General features: G+C 55.3%; 1 protein-coding gene across 1 annotated transcript in view; it reads left to right on the top strand.

Moving 5' to 3' along the window:
* The window catches only part of INPP5D (inositol polyphosphate-5-phosphatase D), a 143,495-nt gene that overhangs the window by 70,671 nt on the left and 49,847 nt on the right, over positions 1-22,977 (top strand). Inside the window, exons 7-9 of the mRNA XM_070070037.2 lie at positions 11,068-11,148; positions 11,272-11,343; positions 11,633-11,756. Coding sequence (XP_069926138.1) covers positions 11,068-11,148; positions 11,272-11,343; positions 11,633-11,756 — 277 coding nt within the window. The remainder of the gene's footprint in view (positions 1-11,067; positions 11,149-11,271; positions 11,344-11,632; positions 11,757-22,977) is intronic.

The raw sequence follows: 22,977 nt of genomic DNA, 5'->3' as shown, positions 1-22,977 counted from the left end.
GGTTCACTCCCCAGTTGGCTGCAACAGCCAGAGCTGCACTGATCCAAAGCCAAGAGCCAGGAGCTTCCTCCGGGTCTCCCATGCAGGTGGCAGGGGCCCAAGGACTTGGGCCATCTTCTGCTGCTTTCCCAGGCCACAGCAGAGAGCTGGATCGGAAGTGGAGCAGCCAGGACTCAAACTGGCACCTATATGGGATGCCGGCACTGCAGGCGTCAGCTTTACCTGCTACACCACAGTGCCGGCCCCCTTTGCTTTAATTTGGTCCTCCATGGGCAATAACAACACAGTTACTGGGTTAAGAACTCCGCCCTCCAATTTTTTTCTTTTTCTTAACAATTATTTTTTGTTTTGTTGATTATGTATTGCAATGAATGTAGGAGTACAAATACCTTTTGCAAATTTTTAAAAATTTTTATTTATTTGAAAGGCAGAGAAAGAGAGACAGAGATCTCCCATCCTGTAGCTACTCCCCAGATGTCTGCAACAGCTGGGGCTGGGCCAGGCTAAAGCTGGGAAACTGGAACTCGGTCCGGGTCTCCTACGTGGGTGGCAGGGAGCCAGCTCCTTGAGCCGCCTCCCAGCGTGTGCATTAGCAGGAAGCTGGAATCAGAAGCAGGGGCAGGACCTGAACCCGGCACTCCACTACGGATGTAGGTGTCCCAAATAGCATCTTGACAGTGATGCCAAAAGCCCACCCCTTCTTTTTAAATACAGCCAGTTTCTCTACTTTAAAAGTGAGACAAACCAATCAGCCTTTTCCATGGAAGACACAGTGCATAGCATGGTGTTTTCAGCGTGGGAACTGAAGACACAGGCTTCGTGATCCCTCTCCAAGAGACCTTTATTGGCACAGGTGGAGAAGGGGCGTGGCTGTGGGTATGAGCTGGGTCCAGTTCCCCATGGACGCATGGGGTGCTGTGAGGGTGCCTGCAGTCACACACCCACAATCTGTCACACTGAGCAGACTCTGCTGGGGCTGGATTTTCCCAGCACCAAGCAGGAAACAGGCTGAGATGACGGAAGTCCTCGCTGGATGACGCTTCTTGACAAATTCCCCTGAGAGCTGGGCACAGCTCTGTTGTCGCCAGCCCTCTGAGGAGCTGCCAGGCACCTGACAACTGCGCCCTGCACTGGCAGACGAGAGAGAGAGAGAGAGAGAGAGAGAGAGATGAGGGAGATCTCACTAGCCCAAACCCCATGCTCTCGGGACATAAAGCAAGAGGAGGGGGCATTGGACACAACTTGGGACCCCCGCATCCTACATTGCCATAGAACCTGGGTTCAAGTCCTGGCACTTCTTGCAAGTCCAGCTTCCTGTTAACCTGCACCCTGGCTGGGAGTGAGAGATAACTCACGTGCGTGGGTCCCTGCCAACCATGTGCAGAACCTGGATCAAGTTCCCAGCACCCAGCTGTGGCCTGGTTCGGCCCTGGCCATTGTAGGCATTTGGGAGTGAACCAGCAGACAGGAGCTCTCTCTCTTTCTCTCCCAGCCTCCCTACTTTTAGAAACAAAGAGCAAAACAAAAGACAAAAGCAGAACCTCATCCAGTGTTTGTCTGAACAGACCTGGTTGGTAGAAACTGTGACTCACCCATCCACGAGGCCAGGCAGAACGCTGGCTTACAGGGTCTCTGGCTATGGCCCTTTGCGTCTCCTCTTTCTGATAAAGTGACCCAGACGTCAAAGACCAAGGGAAAGGAAGCCTGTCTCTGGGAGGGAAGTCCTCAGACCAGACGGGCAGCAGCGTGGTGATGACGCGGGAACTAGTTCACGTTCGAGCGTACTCTAAGTGTTCGTGGATGGACTTGAAAGCAAAGAGTAGGGTGGGCATTCAGTGCAGTGGTTAAGACACTGGCCAGCTCCGCTTCCAATTCCAGCTTCCCACTGGTGGACTCCGGGAGACAGTGGTGGTGGCTCCAGGGGCTGGTCTATGCCACTCACACGGAAGACTTGGCCTGGCCCCGCAGGTTGTAGGCTGGCTGGCTGTTTGTCTCCTTTTCTCTCTCTCTCTCAAATAAATCAATTCATTTTAACTAATTAATTTTTGGATTAAAAAAGAGATGTTATTTGGGTGCAAACATATTTTGAAATCCACCACAGTTTTTCATAATACGAATTTTCCATGAACCTTCCATGTTTAGACAGAGAAAAAGGGAACTTATCGCCAACCTTGTTTGAGAGCCAGCAGACTGGCATGATAAGAAATTTTCCATTCTGGCCGCTTTTATCTGGCCCCACGGTCTCCCTCGCGTAGGATCTGGAGAGAGCAGAGTGACTGGGTCTCCTGGCAGGCTCGCCAAAACCGTAGGCGAGGTGAAACTTTCCCTCTGCTCTCCGAAGCTTCTGTGATTGAGTATCTAGAACAACCTGACGGTAGACAGATGGGCAGGAGGAAAAGAAGATGCGTTTAGTAGGTGCTTGGAAGGGCTGGGTGACCACGTGTTTGTACCGTCTGAGGCCACGGAAAAGAACAGGCATCAGGCTGCGCAAGGGGCAAGAGCGAAGGTGGTGACACCAGTGATGGGAGGAGGGGAGGGGAGGGCAGGTGGACAGCGGCCATCTCCCGGTGCAGACCCAGTCTCCTGTGCCAGCTCAGCCTGTGCACAAGTCCCCCGAGCCAGGGAGGATGTGACTTTTCCTAGGGCCCAGGCCTCTGAGAAAGCTACAGCCTGTATCCGTGTTTTACTTTACTCACGTAGGTGGACACGGGGTTTGTACACACACACACACACACTCACACAGCTTTGCAGAGCCATTCCTGCGTCTGCCATTTCTCTGAATAGCCATCTCAAAATATGCCAAAGAATCTATTTTGGGGATGGCATATTTCGGTTTTCCATAGAGATTTTTTTTTTACAGAGAAAATGTATTTGCGTTCTATATATACAACTCATCAGCAAAAAAAAATTTTTTTGCTTTCTTCGAAGTGAATGATGGGTTAATGTCTAGGAAAGTAAAAGCAAATATAGATGAAGCAGGGTCCTGGCAGACACTGGCATTTAATCGTTTGAATGGAACAACACAGGGCATCCCGGAAGGAGATCAGAAGAGACAGAACCTGTAGGGCCCACGCTCACGGCGAGCGGCTGCCCAGCTGGGATGGTGGCCCCTGCTCCCAACCCTCCTGTGTTGGAGGAGCCAAAAAATTTTTTAAAAGATTTATGTATTTATTTGAAAGACATAGTTACAGAGAGGCAGAGAGAGAGAGAGTCTTCCATCTGCTGAATCACTCCCCAGATGGCCACAACGCCTGGAGCTGCACCAAACCAAAGCCAAGAGCCAGGAGCTTCTTCCAGGTCTCTCATGCGGGTGCAGGGGCCCAAGGACTTGGGCCATCCTCTACTGCTTTCCCAGGCCACAGCAGAGAGCTGGATAGGAAGTGGAACAGCCGGGACTCAAATTGGCACCTATGTGGGGGTGCCAGCACCGCAGGTGGCAGCTTTACCTGCTACACCACAGTGCCAGCCTCCCAGATGGTATTAAGCACACTTCTGTGACCCCCAGAAGTCACAGGGAGTGACTCACCAGTGAGCTGGGCGTCCCCTGATTCAGTACCTGCATCGCACACAGTGTCAGGAGCCGGTGCCAAGCCCCAGGCCACTCCACCTTTGCTTCTCACTGACCGGCTATCCGCGGGGCCCTGCGAGACCCTAGCTGCAGGTGCAGAATATCTGCTGGAGTGGCCGCCAGAACTCAGAGAAGCGCTTGTACCCATTTTTTAGAAAATATTTATTTATTTATTTATTTGAAAGTCAGAGCTACACACACAGAGAGAGAAGGAGAGGCAGAGAGAAAGAGAGGTCTTCCATCTGCTAGTTCACTCCCCAGTAGACTGCAGGACTTGGGCCATCCTCTACTGCTTTCCCAGACCATAGCAGAGAGCTGGAGCAGCTGGAGCAGCCGGGATCTGAACTGGTGCCCACATGGGATGCCGGCACTGCAGGCGGCAGCTCTACCCGCTATGCCACAGCGCCGGCCCCAATGCATACCCATGTTCAACAAGGATGTCACAGATGAAGAGTTGCAGAGGCCGGATCTGGAGTGTTCGTGCCGTTTCTGGGCCCCACCTCCAGCAGCTCCGTGTCTCCTACTGTCTAAGCCCTCTGTGCGCTGTCCTTGTGGGGTTCTCCAGAGAGCTCACTGCAGCACCACTCGTGTGAATAGAATAGTGAATCCCAGCAACCAGCCAGATGTCTGTTCAGGACCCCTTGGCCTCTCTGTGCAGCCCGCCTTCCTCTTGGGCATGGGGCAGGACTCCTGCTGAAACGGGGGTCTCATCAACTACTGTCAGACAGCGTAGGCCACAGAAAGGCAGGGAAGGTAGGGTGTCTACAACCCACCTGGGGGAAGAGATACTTTCTGTGGCCTGCCCTGGGGAGGGGCTTATGAGCCAGGAACCCTGAATGGAAATGGAAAATTGCACATTATGATATCACACAGGAGACCCCAGATCTTAAAGAAAAGCTGAGAATCTTGCTGATGCCTTGAGGATTTTGCAAATCAAGGAGGGACTCAGGCCACCTGGAGCGCAGGGACGAGCCCCGGTCCCTGGATGAGACACAGCCGGGTGCACACCTGCCTCCCCTCTCTGGTCCTCGGCACCCTCGGGGTCAGGGCAGAGGGTGACACTGGGTGGGGCGGACATCCGCCTCTTACGTGAGCCTGTTCCCTTCGAGGCGGGCGAGAAGGGGACCCCTGGGCCCCTGTGACACGCAGACCCCCACACACAATTCGTTAACCTCTCCTGGAGCCCCTGTCCCCTTTTGAAAAGTGCAGTTAAAAAGCAAGGTGGGGGTGGGGGTTGGTGTCGTGGTGCAGCTGGTTAAGGTGGCTACCACCTCGGATCTCAGCACCCACATAGAAATACCTGGATTTGAGTCCTGGTGCCGCTCCCGATTCCAGGTTCCTGCTAATGCACACCCTGGAGGCAGCAGATGATGGCCCAAGTGCCTGTGTCTCTGCCACCCACGTGGGAGGCCCGGGTGGAGTCCAGTCTCCTGATTTCAGCCTGGCCCAGCTGCGGCTACTGCGGGCATTTGGAGAGTGAACTAGTGGATGGAAGATCTGTCCCTGTCTCTGTCTTTCAAATAGATTTTATTCAATAAATGAAAATGTGAAAAATAAGATGTGCTTGGCGTAAGAAGCCATGAGCTAACCGCCATTAGGAAGCATAGGAAACCCTCCAGCGTTCCCTTAATACCGTCTTGTTCCGAGAACTGACTCCCAGTTTGTCAGTAACGGCAGCTACCCCACACGTGCGTAAGATCTGCCAGACTCCCCCCTAGAAGTCACACATCCAGGGAGGAAGATGGGAGGGGACCAGCCTGAAACTGCAGAGCGGCTGCCCAGGGCAGAAGCGGGGAAGCCGTGGGTCCGAGCAGGGGTGAGGAGGCTCGCGGCCACGTACTGCTCTCGACTCTACGGGGAAAACCACCGTACAACGTGGGGCCCCGGGTCGTCACATCCAGCCAACAGGCGTTCCTCCCAGGCGGCAGGCGGCAGGCGGCTCCGAGTCTGCTCTAACTCAGCTGCACGCCCCCCAGCCATGATCGGTGACTGTAGGTGGAACATGAGCCTTATTAAGGAGCCAGGGAAACCAGAAAGTAGCCAGAGGAAGCAAGCATCGGCAAATCTGAAGTGCGATGATGATGGTGACGAGAGTCACATGTGAGTGTGTGTGTGTGTGTGCGCGCGTGTGGCCACAGGGTGTGTGTAACTACAGTGTTGTGTGTATTACTACAGTGTGTGCATGTGTGACCACAGTGTGTGTGTGTGTGTGTGTGTGAGACCACAGTGTGGGTGTTTGTGTGTGTTACTAGAGTGTGTGTGTGCATGTGTGACCACACAGTGTGTGTGTGTGAGTGTGTGAGACCACAGTGCGTGTGTGTGACCACAGTGCAGGTGTGTGTGTGTGTGACCACAGTGTGGGTGTGTATTACTACAGTGTGTGCATGTGTGACCACAGTGTATGTGTGTGTGTGAGAGAGACCAACCACAGTGCGGGTGTGTGTGTGTTACTATAGTGTGTGTGTGCATGTGTGACCACACAGTGTGTGTGTGTGACCACAGTGCAGGTGTGTGTGTGTATGTGACCATAGGGTGTGTGTGTGTGTGTAACCACAATGCAGGTGTGTGTGTTACTATAGTGTGTGTGTGCATGTGTGACCACACGGGGTGTGTGTGTGTGACCACACGGTGTGTGTGTGTGACCACAGTGCAGGTGTGTGTGTGTATGTGACCACAGGGTGTGTGTGTGTGTGTGTGTGACCACAATGTGGGTGTGTGTGTGTTACTATAGTGTGTGTGTGCATGTGTGACCACACGGGGTGTGTGTGTGTGACCACACGGTGTGTGTGTGTGACCACAGTGCAGGTGTGTGTGTGTATGTGACCACAGGGTGTGTGTGTGTGTGTGACCACAATGTGGGTGTGTGTGTGTTACTATAGTGTGTGTGTGCATGTGTGACCACACGGTGTGTGTGTGTGTGACCACACGGTGTGTGTGTGTGACCACAGTGCAGGTGTGTGTGTGTGTGTGTGACCACAGGGTGTGTGTGTGTGACCACACGGTGTGTGTGTGTGACCACAGTGCAGGTGTGTGTGTGTGTGACCACAATGTGGGTGTGTGTGTGTTACTATAGTGTGTGTGTGCATGTGTGACCACACGGTGTGTGTGTGTGTGACCACACGGTGTGTGTGTGTGACCACAGTGCAGGTGTGTGTGTGTGTGTGTGTGACCACAGGGTGTGTGTGTGTGACCACACGGTGTGTGTGTGTGACCACAGTGCAGGTGTGTGTGTGTGTGTGTGACCACAGGGTGTGTGTGTGTGACCACAGTGCGTGTATGTGTGTTACTACAGTGTGTGTGTGCATGTGTGACCACAGGTTGTGTATGTGCGTGTGTGACCACAGGGTGTGTGTGACCACAGTGTGTGTGTATATTACTACAGTGTGTGTGTGCATGTGTGACCACATGGTGTATATGTGTGTGATCACAGTGTGTGTGTGTGACCATTGTGTGTGTGTATGACCACTGTGTGTGTGAGAGACAACAGTGTGTGTGTGTGACCACAGTGAAGGTGTGTGTGTGTGTGACCACAGTGCAAGTGTGTGTGTGTATGACCACTGTGTGTGTGAGAGACAACAGTGTGTGTGTGTGACCACAGTGAAGGTGTGTGTGTGTGTGACCACAGTGCAAGTGTGTGTGTGTATGACCACTGTGTGTGTGTGAGAGAGACCACAGTGCAGGTATGTGTGTGCATGTGTATGACCACTGTGTGTGAGAGAGAGAGACAACAGTGTGTGTGTGTGTATGACCACTGTGAGTGTGTGACCACAGTGCAGGTGTGTGTGTGTGTATGACCACTGTGTGTGTGAGAGAGAGACCACAGTGCAGGTATGTGTGTGGGTGTGTATAACTACTGTGTGTGTGTGTGACCACAGTGCAGGTGTGTGTGTGTGTGTGTGTGTGTAAAAAATAAAAGATGCTCCTTGAGACACCTGCGTCCCACATAGAGTGCCTTCAGTGGAGTCCCAGCTCTGCTACTTGTTCCAGCTTCCTGCTAATGACCACTGTGTGTGTGTGAGAGAGACCACAGTGCGGGGGTGTGTGTGTGTTACTATAGTGTGTGTGTGCATGTGTGACCACACGGTGTGTGTGCGTGTGTGACCACTGTGTGTGTGTGAGAGAGAGAGACCACAGTGCAGGTGTGTGTGTGACCACAGTGCAGGTGTGTGTGTGTATGACCACTGTGTGTGTGAGAGAGAGACAACAGTGTGTGTGTGTGACCACAGTGCAGGTGTGTGTGTGTATGACCACTGTGTGTGTGTGAGACAATAGTGTGTGTGTGTGTGACCACAGTGCAGGTGTGTGTGTGTGTGAGAGAGAGACAATATTGTGTGTGTGTGTGACCACAGTGCAGGTGTGTGTGTGTGTGTGTGTATGACCACTGTGTGTGTGAGAGACCACAGTGCAGGTGTGTGTGTGTGTATGACCTCTGTGTGTGTGAGAGACCACAGTGCAGGTGTGTGTGTGTGTGTGTATGACCACTGTGTGTGTGTGTGACCACAGTGCAGGTGTGTGTGTGACCACAGTGCAGGTGTGTGTGTGTGTGTGTATGACCACTGTGTGTGTGTGTGTGTGACCACAGTGCAGGTGTGTGTGTGTGTAAAAAAATAAAAGATGCTCCTTGAGACACCTGCGTCCCACATGGAGTGCCTTCATTGGAGTCCCAGCTCTGCTACTTGTTCCAGCCTCCAGCTAATGACCACTGTGTGTGTGTGAGAGAGACCACAGTGCGGGGGTGTGTCACTTGATTTCCTGTCACTCTAACAAAACAGCCCGAGGCTGGATGACTCGTGAAGAGCAGGGGTTCGTTCAGCTCCTCGCCCTGGAGGCTGGGTGGGCCCAGGACCCTGGCACTGCCGAGGGCCTTCCTGCTGCAGCATAGCATGGCCGAAGGGGTAAGCCAGAGAGACAGGGCTGTGGCTTTGCAGTTTTACTTAATCAATTGAATTTGAAAGGCAGAGACACAAAGCGATAGGGATGTCCAGTCTGCTACTTCACTCCCCAGCTGCCCACAACAGCCAAGACTGGGCCAGCCCAAAGCTAGGAACCAGGAGCCCAGTGGGGTCTCCCATGGGGGTGGCAGGGACCCAAGCACTTGAGACATCACCGTTTGCCTTGCAGTGTGCACATTAGCAGGAAGCTGGAACAAGGAGCAGAGCCGGGACTCCACTGAAGGCACTCCATGTGGGACGCAGGTGTCTCAAGGAGCATCTTTTTTTTTTTTTAAAGATTTATTTATGTATTTGAAAGGCAGAGATACAGAGAGCCAGAGGCAGGGAGAGAGAGGTCCTCCATCCACTGGTTCACTCCCCAAATGGCCGCAGCAGCCAGAGCGGGGTCGATCGGAATCCAGGAGCCTGGAGCTTCCTCCAGGTCTCCCATGTGGGTGCAGGGGCCAAGGAGTTAGGCCATCCTCTGCTGCCTTCCCAGGCACATGAGCAGGGAGCGGGATCAGAAGTGGAGCAGCCGGGACTTGAACCAGAGTCCACATGGGATGCCAACACTGCAGGCGACAGCCCCACCTGCTACGCTGCAGCACCAGTCCCCCAAGGAGCATCTTAACTGCTATGCAAACACCCGTCTTAGAGCTCACTTTTATAAAAAAGCTAATCCCTTGATAACTCATTAATCCAGGCTCGGACTAAGACACTGACTGATCTTTCGTGAGGGCCCTGCTCTTCCCAAAGATGCCCACCTCTCACAGGTTCCACCTCACATACCATTAACACAGAACTCCGGGGATCAAGTTTCCAACATGGGAAACCTGGAGGACACATTCAAATTGCAGCACAGCGCCAGAGGTGGAGATGGTGGCATTGTTGCCTGTGATGTTGACGCTGGTGCTGCCGGTGGTGCTGGCGATGACAGAGCACAGAGCAGCGGGGGTGGTGGTGGTGATGCAGTGGGGGTGGTGGTGGTGGTGATGACGGCAGTGGGGTTAGTGGTGGTGGTAGGGCTGGTGGTGGTGGTGATGGAACTGGTGGTGGTGGTGGTGATGACGGCAGTGGGGGTGGTGGTGGTGGTGATGACGGCAGTGGGGTTAGTGGTGGTGGTAGGGCTGGTGGGGATGGTGATGGAACTGGTGGTGGCGGTGGTGACCGCAGTGGGGGTGCTGCTGCTGCTGGTGGTGACGGTGGTGGAGCTGGTGGTCGTAGTGTGACACTGGTGATGGTGACGGCGGTGCTGCTGATGCTGGTGGAACTATGGACAGTGCTGCTGAAGACGGTGGTGTTGCAGGCAGCAGTGGTGGTGGTGGCACTGCTGGTTCTGCAGGCCCTGTTGATGGTAATGCTAAGGGTGATGGTGATGGTGGTGGTGGCAGTGGTGGTGGCAGGGGTGGTGATGGTATTATGGAGGAGCCATGATGGTGGTGCCAGAGATGGTGGTGATAGGGGCGACGGGGTGAGGGTGGTGGCAATGGCAGAAAGAACATAGTGAAGCAGGTGGGTAGAAAACTGAGGTCAAACGCAAAGGCTGGGACACTGGACAAGGGTGAAGTCCAGGGACATCAGTGGGCGGTGGCACCGCTCCTCCCACTCTGCATGGGGTTCCAGCTGATGCCACGTGCGTCTGACTCTCTCGCTCTGCTTCTGGAGGGTGGGGCTGGTGTCATTAACTCGACGTCCCCAGCACCTGGCACTGTGTCTGACCTGCAGCAGGTGATCTGCGAATGTTTGTTCTATAAACAAAGCCTGGAGACCCTGCACTTGGAGCAGAGAACACAGGGACACAAGTCCTGCTCTCCCTGGCCGTGTGACCTTGAACAGGTAGCTTCAGCCCCCTGGACCCCAGTGTTCACTGAACGGCCCTGCTCTAGAGCATCTTCATGGCCAGACACTGTTCAGAGCGCCGAGGTAGCAGCACGGAGCGCTTGGTCTTGGTCTCAGGTCTCACAGAGATACATAGTGTGCCGTGAACATGCAAACGAAGGAAAAACCTTCAGCACGGGTGTTTGATACGGAGTGAAGTGGGGTGATGTGATAAAGAGTGGTCAGGGAGACCTCTCTCTGATCAGAGACACCAATGACCAGGAGACGCCCGTGCCCGGTGACATCTGAGTTTCTAGTGATGGCTTGGAAAGCATAGCTCAGAGCCGTGCAGATGAGAGGCTGAGAGCGGCTCGGGTCACACAGAATGGGACTGGGTCCTACCGAGCGGGAGGGGAGGCTTTCCCTCCCAAGTAGAAGCGTGGTGTGTGGTTGGAAGCCGTGGGAGTGGGTGCGAGCCAGGAGAGGAGAGGTGGGGCCGAGGAGGGTTTACGGTCAGGCCAGGGCTGCGGTGAGAAGTGCTGGGGAGGGCAGCATGGGGGGAGCGTGAAGGTCTGTTTTATGGCCTTGACAGTTTTGGGATGACTGGGGCCATCCCGGCGTGCACACACGGGCACAGAGCGAGCACTGGTGGGGTCGGTGCGTGAGTGGGATGGGGCTACGTGCAGGGAGCAGGCAGCACAGGGCTTCCCCGCAGTGACGGCTTCCTTGTCTGTTCTTGTCCTCTTGCAGGTGCCCGGGGAAGCCAACGTGGCCAGCATGGTGGCCAAGCTGAGCCAGCTGACGAGTGTGCTGTCGTCCATCGAGGACAAGGTACCGGCAGGGCTCCTGCGGCTTCTCTTTGCTTCTCGCAGCTCCACTGTTTGTGCACAGAGTGCCCAGGCATGCTGGCCTTGTGCCCTCTCTGACTCTGTGTGCCGTTGCTGCCGCCCGCAGGTCAAGGCCTTGCTGAACGAGGGGCCCGAGTCCTCCCACCGGCGTTCCCTCATCCCTCCAGTCACCTTCGAGGTACGTGCTCTTGGCTGTGCACTTGGGAGCTGGGGGGATACAGCCCAGCCTGGTCCCACTGACGCATGCATGATGGACGTGCTAGGCTCCTCCGGGACTTCAAGTGGCTCCTTGGGGGGTGTCCTTGGGGATGAGCCATGCTGGGACAAGGAGGTTCAGGAAGTAGAAGCCTGGGGGTGCCATCCAGGACGTCGATCCAAGGCTGTCCGGCAGTGTAGGTGAGGGCTCGGGGTCGGCATCACGGAGGCCTACCGGGAAATCCCTGAGCAGCGTGTCTCTCTCTGCCAAGGTGAAGTCGGAGTCTCTGGGGCTTCCTCAGAAGATGCACCTGAAAGTGGACGTGGAGTCTGGGAAACTGATCGTAAAGAAGTCCAAGGACGGCTCAGAGGACAAGTTCTACAGCCACAAGAAAAGTAAGGCCCCGTGCACCTGCCATGCCCTGGTTCTGCTGGTGCCTCCCCCACGACCTGTCAGGAGACGACTGGTCAACGGCAGACCACCAGGGAACCCAAGCCCTGCTGGGCCTGCGGACCCTCTCCTGGGGTGCCCCGCCCCCACCCTGCCTGCGGAGTTCCTGCCCTTCTCTGGGGTCACCTCTCACGAGGCCTCCCCTGCATACCCCCCTCCTGTGTGCAGCTTGGGGAACAAGCGTGTGCCTCTCTGTTGGTGCTCTGGCAGGGGCTGTTTACCTGCGCTGTGTGTGTGCATGGATATGCATGTGTGTGCATGCGTGTGTGTGTGTGTTCTCTCCCACGTAGGAACCAGGCTGGCCCCATAGCACTTGCACAGAGTGCAAGGCCCGCACAGACAGGGTGTGGTTGACAGCATCCTTAGCACAGCACACACTGAAGTTCATGAACTCGGGAACCAAGTTTCTAAATCTGATTCCCGGCTCTGCCACTCAGCAATTCTGTGACCTCAGATGTGACACATAGCCTCTGGGGGCCTCCGTTTCCTTGTCTATAAAATGGAAAAATAAAATGGGCTCCTTAGGATAGAGCCCGACACATTGTAGCCACTCCGAGAGGCAGCTGAGAATTGTGGGCTCTGAGCCCCATCTTGCTCCATCACGTGACCTCTGAGCTGTTCACACAGCAGGTGCCTCTGCGGAAGGCACTGGGAGCTGGGGTGAGCAGGACAGACGGGGGCCCTGGCCTCGTGGAAGTTAGTGTCTGGCACATTGATGGCTAATAAACAGTCAACTAGGTACCCCAGTACAATGGGCTCGGGGCTGAGAAGTGACCAGTGCAACAGGGGTTTGTGGGAAGAGCATTGCAGCGGGGGCCTGCAGGTCGGCAAAGCAGGGCCTGGGGAAGAGGGAAAGGGCAGTCCAGGGCAGGGGTGTTGGGCCACTTGGCCTGTTGGGAGGGCAACAAGTTCGGATTTCCTCTCCCGCACATGGGCAGGGCTTTGGGAAACTGAATCCAGAGCTTCAGGGTTAACCCTCAGTGCCCTTGAGTTTGCCCTACCTGGGGAGGGATGCTGGGAGACTGCGTGCATGTCTTCCACCCAGTGCTGGGCCCCTCTGCAGGGGCTGGGAGGTAAAAGGTCCAGGTTAGGAGGCCCTACACAGTGTCGGGAGCCTGGGGATGCCAGTGCCCGGCTGGGGGGCCACGTGTGGCCGGCCGCGGCGGGAGCAGAATGAGCACTGAGCAAGCACTGGCGTCTCCCAAGCAGTCCCAGCTCTGGCTGACTGTGAGTGACAGCTCCTGCCCTGAGGTGGCCGTTGCTTTAGGGACCGACAGTTTGGCCTGTGACACTCCACTCACACTGGAGATCCTTCCACCAAAGGACTGCCGCCTTCCCAGGACAGGACCCCCTGAGCCAAGGCCCCTCTGGTCCACAACAGCATCTCTAACCCTGCTGAGTGGGCGCAATTTTGGTCTCCACATTTAGCAAATAAAAGTACAGGAGGCCCAGTTAAATCTGAATTTCAAATGAACAATGAGTAATTTTTTTAGTACCCATATGTCCCTTGCAATGTTGGAGACAATTTTATATATGAAAAAAAAAGTAATGGAGCAGGTGCCCTGGTTAAGATGCCAGCCAGGATACCCACCTCCCACACCAGAGTGCCTGGGTTCAAATCCCAGCTCTGTTCCAGGTCTAGCTTCCTGCTAAGGCAGAGGCTGGGAGGTAGCAGGTGACGGCCCGGGTCCTTGAGTTCCTGCCAGGACTGATTTCACGGCACAGTGGGTTAAGCTGCCACTTGCACAGCAGGCATCCCATAATAGAGTGCCGGCTGGAGTCCTAGCTGCTCCACTTCCAGTTCATCTCCCTGCCAAAGTGTCCGGCAAAGCAGTGGGGTCCCTGCCACACATGTGGGAGACACGTATGGAGTTCTGGGGCTCCTGGCTTCAGTATAGACCAGCCCTAGCCATTGCAGCCATTCTGGAGAGTGAATCAGAGGTGGAAGATTCCCCCCTTCCCTCCCTCTCTCTCTCTCTCTGTGTTTCCCCAACGCCCCCCTATCACTCTGCCTGTCAAATAAATAAATATTTTAAAGGAAAAACTGGCCCCCTGACACCCATGTAGGGGCCCTGAATTGATTTCCCAGCTGCTGGTCTCTGCCTGGCCCAGCCCCAGCTGTTGCAGGCATTTGAGAAGCGGGAACTCGCTCGCTGCCTCTCACATAAACTTTAAAAATTAATAATAAACCAATGACTCATTGTTTTTCTGAAATTCAGATTTTTCTAGGCATCCTAGAGTTTATCCGGTAACTCCTGGCATCATCAGCATCTTTTTTTTTTTTTTTTTTTTTTTGACAGGCAGAGTGGACAGTGAGAGAGAGAGAGACAGAGAGAAAGGTCTTCCTTTGCCGTTGGTTCACCCTCCAATGGCCGCCGCAGCCGGCGCTCTGTGGCCAGCGTACCATACTGATCCAAAGCCAGGAGCCAGGTGCTTCTCCTGGTCTCCCATGGGATGCAGGGCCCAAGCACTTGGGCCATCCTCCACTGCACTCCCGGGCCACAGCAGAGAGCTGGCCTGGAAGAGGAGCAGCCGGGACAGAATCCGGCGCCCCGACCGGGACTAGAACCCGGTGTGCTGGCACCGCAGGCGGAGGATTAGCCTAGTGAGCCGCGGCACCGGCCTCATCTTTTGTTCTTTACAAAGGAGTTAAAGGAATGGAAAGAACAGAACGGATACACTGGGGATGGAGAGAGGTTCTATAGGGAGTAAACAGAGAAACTTCTCCGTGAACCTAGTGTTATAGTCAAACACACATATGCATTCCTGTGCATAGAGCCAGCACCCAAAATTAACATTTTTCCTGAGAACCACAAGGAAACAAAATAAAGAGATGCGAGCCCTGGGCGGGAGGTTTTGCTGCGGGGAAGCGGAGTGCTGTCTGCCATGTGGGAAGCAGGACTTGTCGGGTGGAAGGTTCTGGAGGCAGGCTTTGGGCTGGAGACATTGGCTGATGTTGGAAAGTTGGGAAAATCCTGCTGCAGCAGCCTGGCCACACAGGGGCCTTTTGGGGGCGGGGGCGGGGGCTGCAGGTGCACGGTGTGTGACTGCTGCTGTTTGGCCCATGCAGGGGAGTGGCCTCAGAATCCTGGCTCTGAAGCCAGCACCCACAGAGAAGCATAAGGCACATCCCACACAGGTTGTTGGGATCCCCAGCCTGGGCCACAGCCGGTCCCAATCAAGGCCCCTCGCCTGGGCTGTCTGTTCAGATGGCAAATATTTGTCCTGACAGCCACACCCCAAGAGTAACCTTGTCCGTGGGCCCTAGGGTCCCCTGGGCTGGCTGTGCAGAGGGGCAGGACGGGCCCAGACACTGTGCAGGCAACAATGGGACCCAGGAGGACTCCACAGGTGGGCTGGCTTCCCGTCTCAGCTCTGCCCTGTGCGGACTGTATCACCCTGGCCTATACTCAGTCTCCCGCCGTTTTCTCACCTGCACAATGGGTATCCGTTGTCGGTCGTGAACTTCTCATAGAGACGACACCAGGAGGGTTGCACTCGTGCATGTGAGCACCGTGCCCCCTCCCAGCCCAACACTCAGTGTGTGGCGGTGTCTCCCGTGCCAGGGAGAGAGGCCGGCCCTGCACGGACCTGGGCCTCCCCTCCTGACTCCTCCTGGGCTCTGGCACTGAGGTCTGAGGACAGCCTGGGGTGGCAGGGAATGGGGGTGTGAAGAGCAGGGGGTAGGGGCGGTGAGGGAAGGGCAGAGGATGGAGGGGGGAGGACATCTACTCCTGTCCTGGGCTCTTGGCTGCGTCCCTGTAGCAAGACAGACAGGAAGCACATGGGTGTCCTTGATGTACGTTACACGGGGTGGGGGCGCTCTCATAAGGAGACAGAGGCCCCAAGAGCGGCTGCACCTGAGTGGTTCAGGCTGAGTTTGTGCAGGGCAGAGAGTGATGGACACTGTGGGGACCTCGGGGGCGTGAGATGCGTGCGGTGGCCTAGCAGGAGCTCGGCAAGACCTGTGTGCTCAGGCCCCTCTCTGTGTCCTGGGCGGGGGGCGGGAGGTCCACACAACAGGCAGGGAGGGCACCGCTCACAGGAGGGCTGGCACCTGCTTCAGAGGCTGGTCCTAGAGCCGGGGCTGCCTCGTGCTGGGTTCCTCAGGCCCACTGCCCGGCCCCTGTTCAATTCCTGGTGAGAAAGCCCTTCCTGCACCTGCCCATGCTCAGACTCCTTCAGCCAAAACTGCTCCATGAGCCAAGGGGCTTTATTTGGGGTGGGGTGTCCTGAACCCCGTGTAGCACAGAGCGCCGTGAGAAGCCCAGGTCCATCTCCCAGGTCGGTCACTCGTGACCTCCGCCTGGGGCCTTCTCTCTGGTACTTTTGAAGATCGCTCGATCTATCTATCCATCTATCTATCAGACAAAGAGAGAGAGATTTTCCATCCCCTGCTTCACTGCCCAGATGACTGCAACAGCCAGGGCTGGGCCAGGCTGAAGCCAGGAGCCAGGAGCTTCCTCCAGGTCTCCCGTGTGGGTAGCAGAGACCCAAACACTTGGGCCATCTTTTGCTGCTTTTCCCAGTCCATTAGCAGGGAACTGGAACCGGAAGTGGAGCAGCCGGGACTCGAGCCCGCGCTCACGTGGGATGCCAGCATCGCAGGCGCAGCTTAACCGGCTGCACACAGCACCAGCCCCCGGGGTCTTCCCTCTGGCCCTCAGTTTGCTCCGCTGTCGAGGGGAACGGAAGTAGCATCCTGCCGGCTGCCGTGAGTCCCGAGTGAGTGACTGTGGGAGGAGGTGGCGCCCAGCATCTAGGAGGTCTCAGTACTGTTCACCGCCACCATCAGCACCGTCATTAGGCCTCCTGTGCCGCCGTGACGGGGGCGGAGTGGAGCAGAGAGCACGCTTAGGTCGGGAAGTCCTTGGACCCTGGGGTTGTCGCGTCCTGCAGAGTTGGACTCAGCGTTGGGCAAGGGCCCTCTGTCCTGTTTCAAGTTGAGAAGGAGCAATGGGGAGCTGCTGATGGTTCGGGCCTGAGGGCTGTGCTGACGGTGATCTATGTGGGACGGCACTTTCTCTCACCTGCCAAGGAGAAAACAGGGGACCCAAGTTTGATGGGAGCAAACAGAGATCTAAGATGAGCCAAGGGATTGTCAGGGTGCCTGATGGTTGCAAAGAACTCGAGGTTGAAAGAATTGCCTTCCAGAGTGCCAAGAAGCACTGTGAACTCTTTCAACTTAGCAGACATCTTTTTAGCATCTTCCGTGTGCCAGCCCAAGGTCATGAGCACTCCTGCAAGGATCTGCAGGGTGGAAGAGGGGGCTGCCCAGGGGCATTGCTGGAACACGCGCCAGGCAAGAGTCAGTGCTGACGGAGGGTTCTTTGGTTCTGTTGTGGGGTGATGCCAAGATAGCTCTGACCAGGCTTTGAAGGGTGAATAGGAGTTTGCCAAGCCCAAGACAAGGGAGTGCTCTGGGCCCCGGGGGGGTGGGCTCTGCAGGAATGGAGCAGGGCATTGGGGAATCAGCAGGGTGTGTGGTCCCCGGGTGGGCATGACCTTGGGTACCAAATTAAGGGCTGGAGCCACGCTCCTGTGGCCTGGAGGTCACTGGGGGGTTTGTGGCTGAGTGGGAAGGTTTGCCCCTTTGTGGAGTAAGACCAGGGACGGGTGAAAGAGCTTCACTCAGACCCGCAGGCCTGAGAAAACCCAGCTCAAGTCCAGGATGGGCCATTTCAGAGTGAGCAGCCTAGGGTCTCTGGGATCCAGGCCCCCTTAGGTGCTGTGTGGTGCAGGCCTGGGGCTGGTGGAGCTCTGCTCACTGTCATGACACATGCCACGTCAGAATGCAGTGACCTGTGCCCTCCACCCAGAGAGGGTGGAATCCACGGGACTTAGCGCGGGCACTGGTGCGGAGCAGGTGCCCCCGGGGCTGGAGGCGCTTACCATGTCACTTACAGATCCTAACTCCGCCCCCTCTTCAACACGGGCTCCGCCTGGGCCAGGATGTGATCCTGACTGTTTACCACTAAATCCCCAGAGCCAAGAGCAGCACTGGGCACAGGAGACATCATCAATAAATGCGTATGGAGTGACTGCATGGTGGGCAGAAGATGTGAGTGAGTGAGTGAGTGCGTGAGTTCTACCCTGGATGAAACCATACGGTGCACCTGACTGCTTGCACTGGGAAGTGTGTAAGTCATGGGGAAAGGCTCTGGGTACACTGGAGGCACGGCCCAGCTGCACAGGTGGTGACAGTGTGATTCCAGTGGAGGGACTTAGGTATTCAAAGCTTCCATCTCCACCTCCACAACACAACCGAGGTTGATGCAAGGGTGAATGGAGGGAGATGTGTTCTGACCACAGAGCCTGCTTAGCACACTTGCAGTCAGCTTCTGTGTTATTTGACTTTTTGTTACTATAACAAAATACCCTAGGCAGCCTAACTTACTAAGAAAAGAGGTGGAGATTCATTGTCCAAAATCAGGTGGCCCCATTGGTCAGTGACTTTGCTGGCAGAGCCCAGTGTTTGCAGAGAGCATGACACGGCAAGAGAGAGGGAGTGTGTCGGTCTGTCTGTCTGTTTATAAAGCCACTAGAATCTAACTCCACGGGGGTGCCACCCTAATGACCTAGTCCAGTCTGATCACTCCCCGAAGGCCTGGCCTGGAAGCACATAGCCGGCTGGAGTTCCTACTCCATGGTTACCATAACTATGACTTTGGGGATTAAACTCCTTCATGAGTTTGGGGACCAAATCATGTGCATAGCATAGCGTGGTTGTGATTACACTGAGGGGCCACCCAGAGGAGACCGGCAGCCACAGCAGGGCTGCTTCCGTGTCCTTTCACGGTTTTTACACGGTGGCCTCTGCTCAGCGGAACAGCCAGTTCTGCCTGGTGCTCCCTCCCTGAGCACCTACCGTGTGCCAGATGTTGAGCCGGGGAGGAGAACAAGCCCGATGGGGTCCCAGCTTGCAGGGGGTTGCATCCAAGCAAGGTAAAGGAGGGTTTGAACAGATAGGCAAATGGATAAGCCAGGAATGTGTCAGGGAGTGGTGAACTGCAGACCGGACATTTAGATAGGAGAGTGACAGACAGGAATGAAGAAACCGGCCAGGGACCTGCCATTGAAGTCCCCCCTGAGTGTGTGGAAGCTACTGGCTGTGCAAACACCAGAGAGAGAGGCTGCTGGGCAGAGTTCCAAGATGGGAGCAAGCTTGGTGTGCGTGGAGGCGGAGGCTGGGCAGGGACCAGGCAGTCGGGCTCGCTTCCATCTTGTTCTAAACGCAGAAGGTGTGCAGCCGGCGGGTGACGTGATTCCCCTGTTAGAGGCAGCTCTGGCAGCTCGTGGAGAACAGCCTGGGAGAGGCAGGGAGCGCAGCGAGGAGGCCCTGGCCGTAGTCAGGTGGCAGACGGTGCCTGGGAACGGCTGGAGGAAGCTGAGCCATGTGGGAGAGGCTCGGAGGAGAACGGTGGAAGCTGCACTGGTCAAGTCCCAGGCGCGAGCGGAAGAGGCAGTGAGGAGAGCGTCCAGTTTGATCAGGGTGCCCTTTGCTGGCCCTGCTGGAATGGGGCGGTCCTGACCAAGCACGATGCCACCTGCTGGCGGCGGCTGCGTGGTCCTGAAGCAGGGGTCATGGGAGAGCAGAAAGAGCAAAGGAGACGCAGACTGGCAGCAGCAGGTTTGCAAGAAGCCCCGGCTGTCTGGCCTGCGGTGGCAGGAATTGGCCCTGGGGTCAACTCCTGCAGCCGCGGCTGATGAGGCCAGCAGGACTCCCTCCGGCGGGCACGCGGCGAGACTTCCAGCTGAACGTGTGCACCGTCACCAGGTCCCTCCCGAAAGGCCAGAAAGAGACAAAGTGAGCAGGGTAGAAGCTGGCAGGCGGATGGGTGACGATAGCCGGAGTGTGTGGGAGGAAGCGCTGAGACACTTGACTCCCACCACAGAACCCACAAAAGGGCTCGGGGCCTGATAGCATCAGGGGCCCAGGAGAGGGGCGAAGGCGGGCTAAGAGCAGCAGCCCTGGGGGAAAATCTATTCTGAGAGTTAGACCTGCTCGGTCTGCCCCCACACAGCCAGGGCCTCAGACAACTCGCAGAAGACTGGATGTTTGGTCTCCAGAGAAGGAGAGGCCTAGGGTCACCCGGGCCGGTGAGGCGGGGGACCCCACAAAACAGGGGACTGAGTGACAGTTACTTCCTGCAGGCAGAGCCAGCCGCCTTCCTGGGGCTGCCAACCGGGCCCTCCGCTCCCCTCTAAGCAGGAGGCTGGAGGAGTCTTCTCTGGGAAACCTGACCAGCCCAGGGGCGGAGAGGGAAAGGCATGGCCATCAGACCTCCCGGTGCAGGAGCTCGGTCCCACCCCACCACCCCTGCTGCAACACACAGAGCCAAGGGTCCCAGACCCGAGGGCAGCCAGAGTGGGAGACAGTGTTGTACCAAGTGAACAAGAAGACAAGACATAGGGCAGGCGTTTGGCCTGGTGGTTAAGACAGCCTCATCCCACATCGGAGGACCTGGGTTCGATTCCCAGTTCCTACTCCTGACTCCAGCTTCCTGTCCATGCAGATCCTGGGGGGCAGCAGCAATGGTTAAAGTCCGTGGGTTCCTGCCACCCACATGGGAGACCTGGATGGACGTGTGGCTCTGTCCCGACTATGGCAGGCATTTCGAGTATGAACCAGCAGATGGGCCCTCTCTCTCTCTCTCTCTCTCTCTCTCTCTCTCTCTCTCCCCCCTGTCTTTCAAATAAAAATCAATAATTTTTGAAAGGAACAATTCAGGAAATTCTCAGAACTGAGCAGTTTCTAGGTTGAAAATAACCCCCGTACCCAGTCATGCTTTAAGGAGACACCCTCAACATCAGAAAGTCTCAACGCTGGGTTCAAAGAAAGATCTTTTTTTTTTTTTTTTTTTTTTGACAGGCAGAGTGGACAGTGAGAGAGAGAGAGACAGAGAGAAAGGTCTTCCTTTGCCATCGGTTCACCCTCCAGTGGCTGCCGCGGCTGGCGCACTGCGGCCAGCGCACCGCGCTGATCCGATGGCAGGAACCAGGTGCTTCTCCTGGTCTCCCATGGGGTGCAGGGCCCAAGCACTTGGGCCATCCTCTACTGCACTCCCGGGCCACAGCAGAGAGCTGGCCTGGAAGAGGGGCAACCGGGACAGAATCCGGCACCCCGACCGGGACTAGAACCCGGTGTGCCGGCGCCGCAAGGCAGAGGATTAGCCTAGTGAGCCACGGCGCTGGCCCAAAGAAAGATCTTAAAAGTGCCCAGAGCAGATGGGCTTCACAGCAAAATGGAAATGATGGGAAAAAAAGTCAAATAAATATGGAAGCTAGATAAGTTGAGATGATCTTAGCTGAATAACAGAAAAAAAAAAAGGGAAGAAGTAATGAACGGAGCCTCAGAAACCTTTGGAACACTACCAAAAAATCTAACGTCAGTGTCATTGAAATGCCGGAAGAGAAATAGTATGGGTCTCAAAATACACTTGAAGAAATAATGGATAAAAGCTTCAGGAGTTTGGGAGCTTCCTACTGTCTGCTTCGCTTGTGACAGTTAATACAGCTTTCCTCTGAGAGCGAATGAGGAGAGAAGCCTACAGATTCAAGAAGCTCAGTGACCTCAAACAGTATAAATGCAAGACAGTCCATGTCCAGCCATATCACACTCAGGCCACTAAAGCTAGACAAAGGCAAACCTTCCACGCAAGTAGAGAAAAATGACATATAATGTGCAGAGTAATTCAAATGACCGCTGTTTCTCTTGAGAAACTACAGAGAACAGAAGGCAGGAAACAGTGATTTGAGAAGTGCTATCAATTCAGAATTATATACGCAGTGAACACGTCCTTCCGGAGTGAAGGTGCCATAAAGACGTTCTCAGATGACGGAATACCAAAGACCTGACGCTGCCAGCACACCTGCTCTGTTGGAAGCACCCAAGGAAACACTTGCATATCCTTAATTGGAGCTTGATCATCTGGGTATCCACCCTCAAGAAATGTTAAGTTTTATATTGGGAAGCAATTCTTACATCTGTCTATGATAGTATTTTCATAATCTTGAATCAGGCTGAATTGTTGACAGATTATTCTTCCAAAAGTGAAAAAATGAAGGAAATCCTTTAGAAAGAAATGAAATAATATCAGAAGGTAGCCTGGAAGACTGGAAAGGAAGCAACAGCAATGGTAAATCTCTGAGTCGATGAAATAAATTATTCTTCTCTTTTGGAAAAAAAAAAGTGTCCAGAGCAAAGGAGAGACTAACACCGGTGACGAGGGTCCCCAGAGCCACCCCTCGCTTCAGCGACACGCAGGGAGAACTCCCAGGGCTCCTCATACAACCCTGCTCCCAGCTCTGATCTCTTAGGCTGCCAACATCAGCAGAGAGCAGAGACCCAGGGAACCACGCATACGCTTGGAAGAGTGCTCTCGTGGAGCCACACCGGTCTCTCACTTCCTCCCCAGTGCTCTGTGGCAGCGTGTGTGAAATATGATCTATGCGCAATGCTCACTGGGCACCCAGTGTCCAAGGGTCTAACCGGGGGCTGGTTGTTTAGACACCCTCTGCCTGGAAGGCTCCCAGACTCCAGACCTCCTGCAGGAAAACAGGCAGTCAGCCCAGGCCATATCGTGTGCACAGACAGTACAGGCCCAGCAAGCCTCGCATCCGTTCTGGGAATGGGCGATGGCGGGAGCTGTCCCTGAATCTAAGTTCCCAAGGGCCAACCTTTGCAACCAAGCCCTGATAAGGATAGCACTTCAGGTGTGTGGGGGTTTCTGCACACAGGAGAATCGGAAGAGCTATGCTCCTCAGGAGCCAGCCTGCAAACTGGAGACCACAGAGCAAGGTCTCCGGTGTCCCGAGGAAGACGATTGCAACGTCAAGTTCTGTCAGCGAAGTGTGAGGGTAGAATTTTCAGACATGCAAGGTCTCCAGAAACATATCATCCATTCTTCCTTTCTTGGAAATCTGCTGGAGATGTTGCTGTACTAAAATGAGGCTGTTGGGGCTGGTTAAAGCCCCGGTCTGCAGCACCCACATCCCGTATGGGTGCCAGTTCGAGTCCCGGCTGCTCCACTTCTGATCCAGCTCTCTGCTGTGGCCTGGGAAAGCAGTGGAAGATGGCCCAAGTCCTTGGGTCCCTGCACCTGCGTGGGAGACCTGGAAGAAGCTCCTGGCTCCTGGCGTTGCATCAGTGCAGCTCCAGCTGTT

The sequence above is a fragment of the Oryctolagus cuniculus genome, chromosome 3, assembly GCF_051225735.1.
Source record: "Oryctolagus cuniculus isolate XC-2025 breed Fujian yellow rabbit chromosome 3, ASM5122573v1, whole genome shotgun sequence".
In the NCBI taxonomy this organism is placed as follows: Eukaryota; Metazoa; Chordata; class Mammalia; order Lagomorpha; family Leporidae; genus Oryctolagus; species Oryctolagus cuniculus.
Note: the sequence above shows the minus strand (reverse complement) of the source record. Positions and strands in the feature narration are given on the sequence as shown.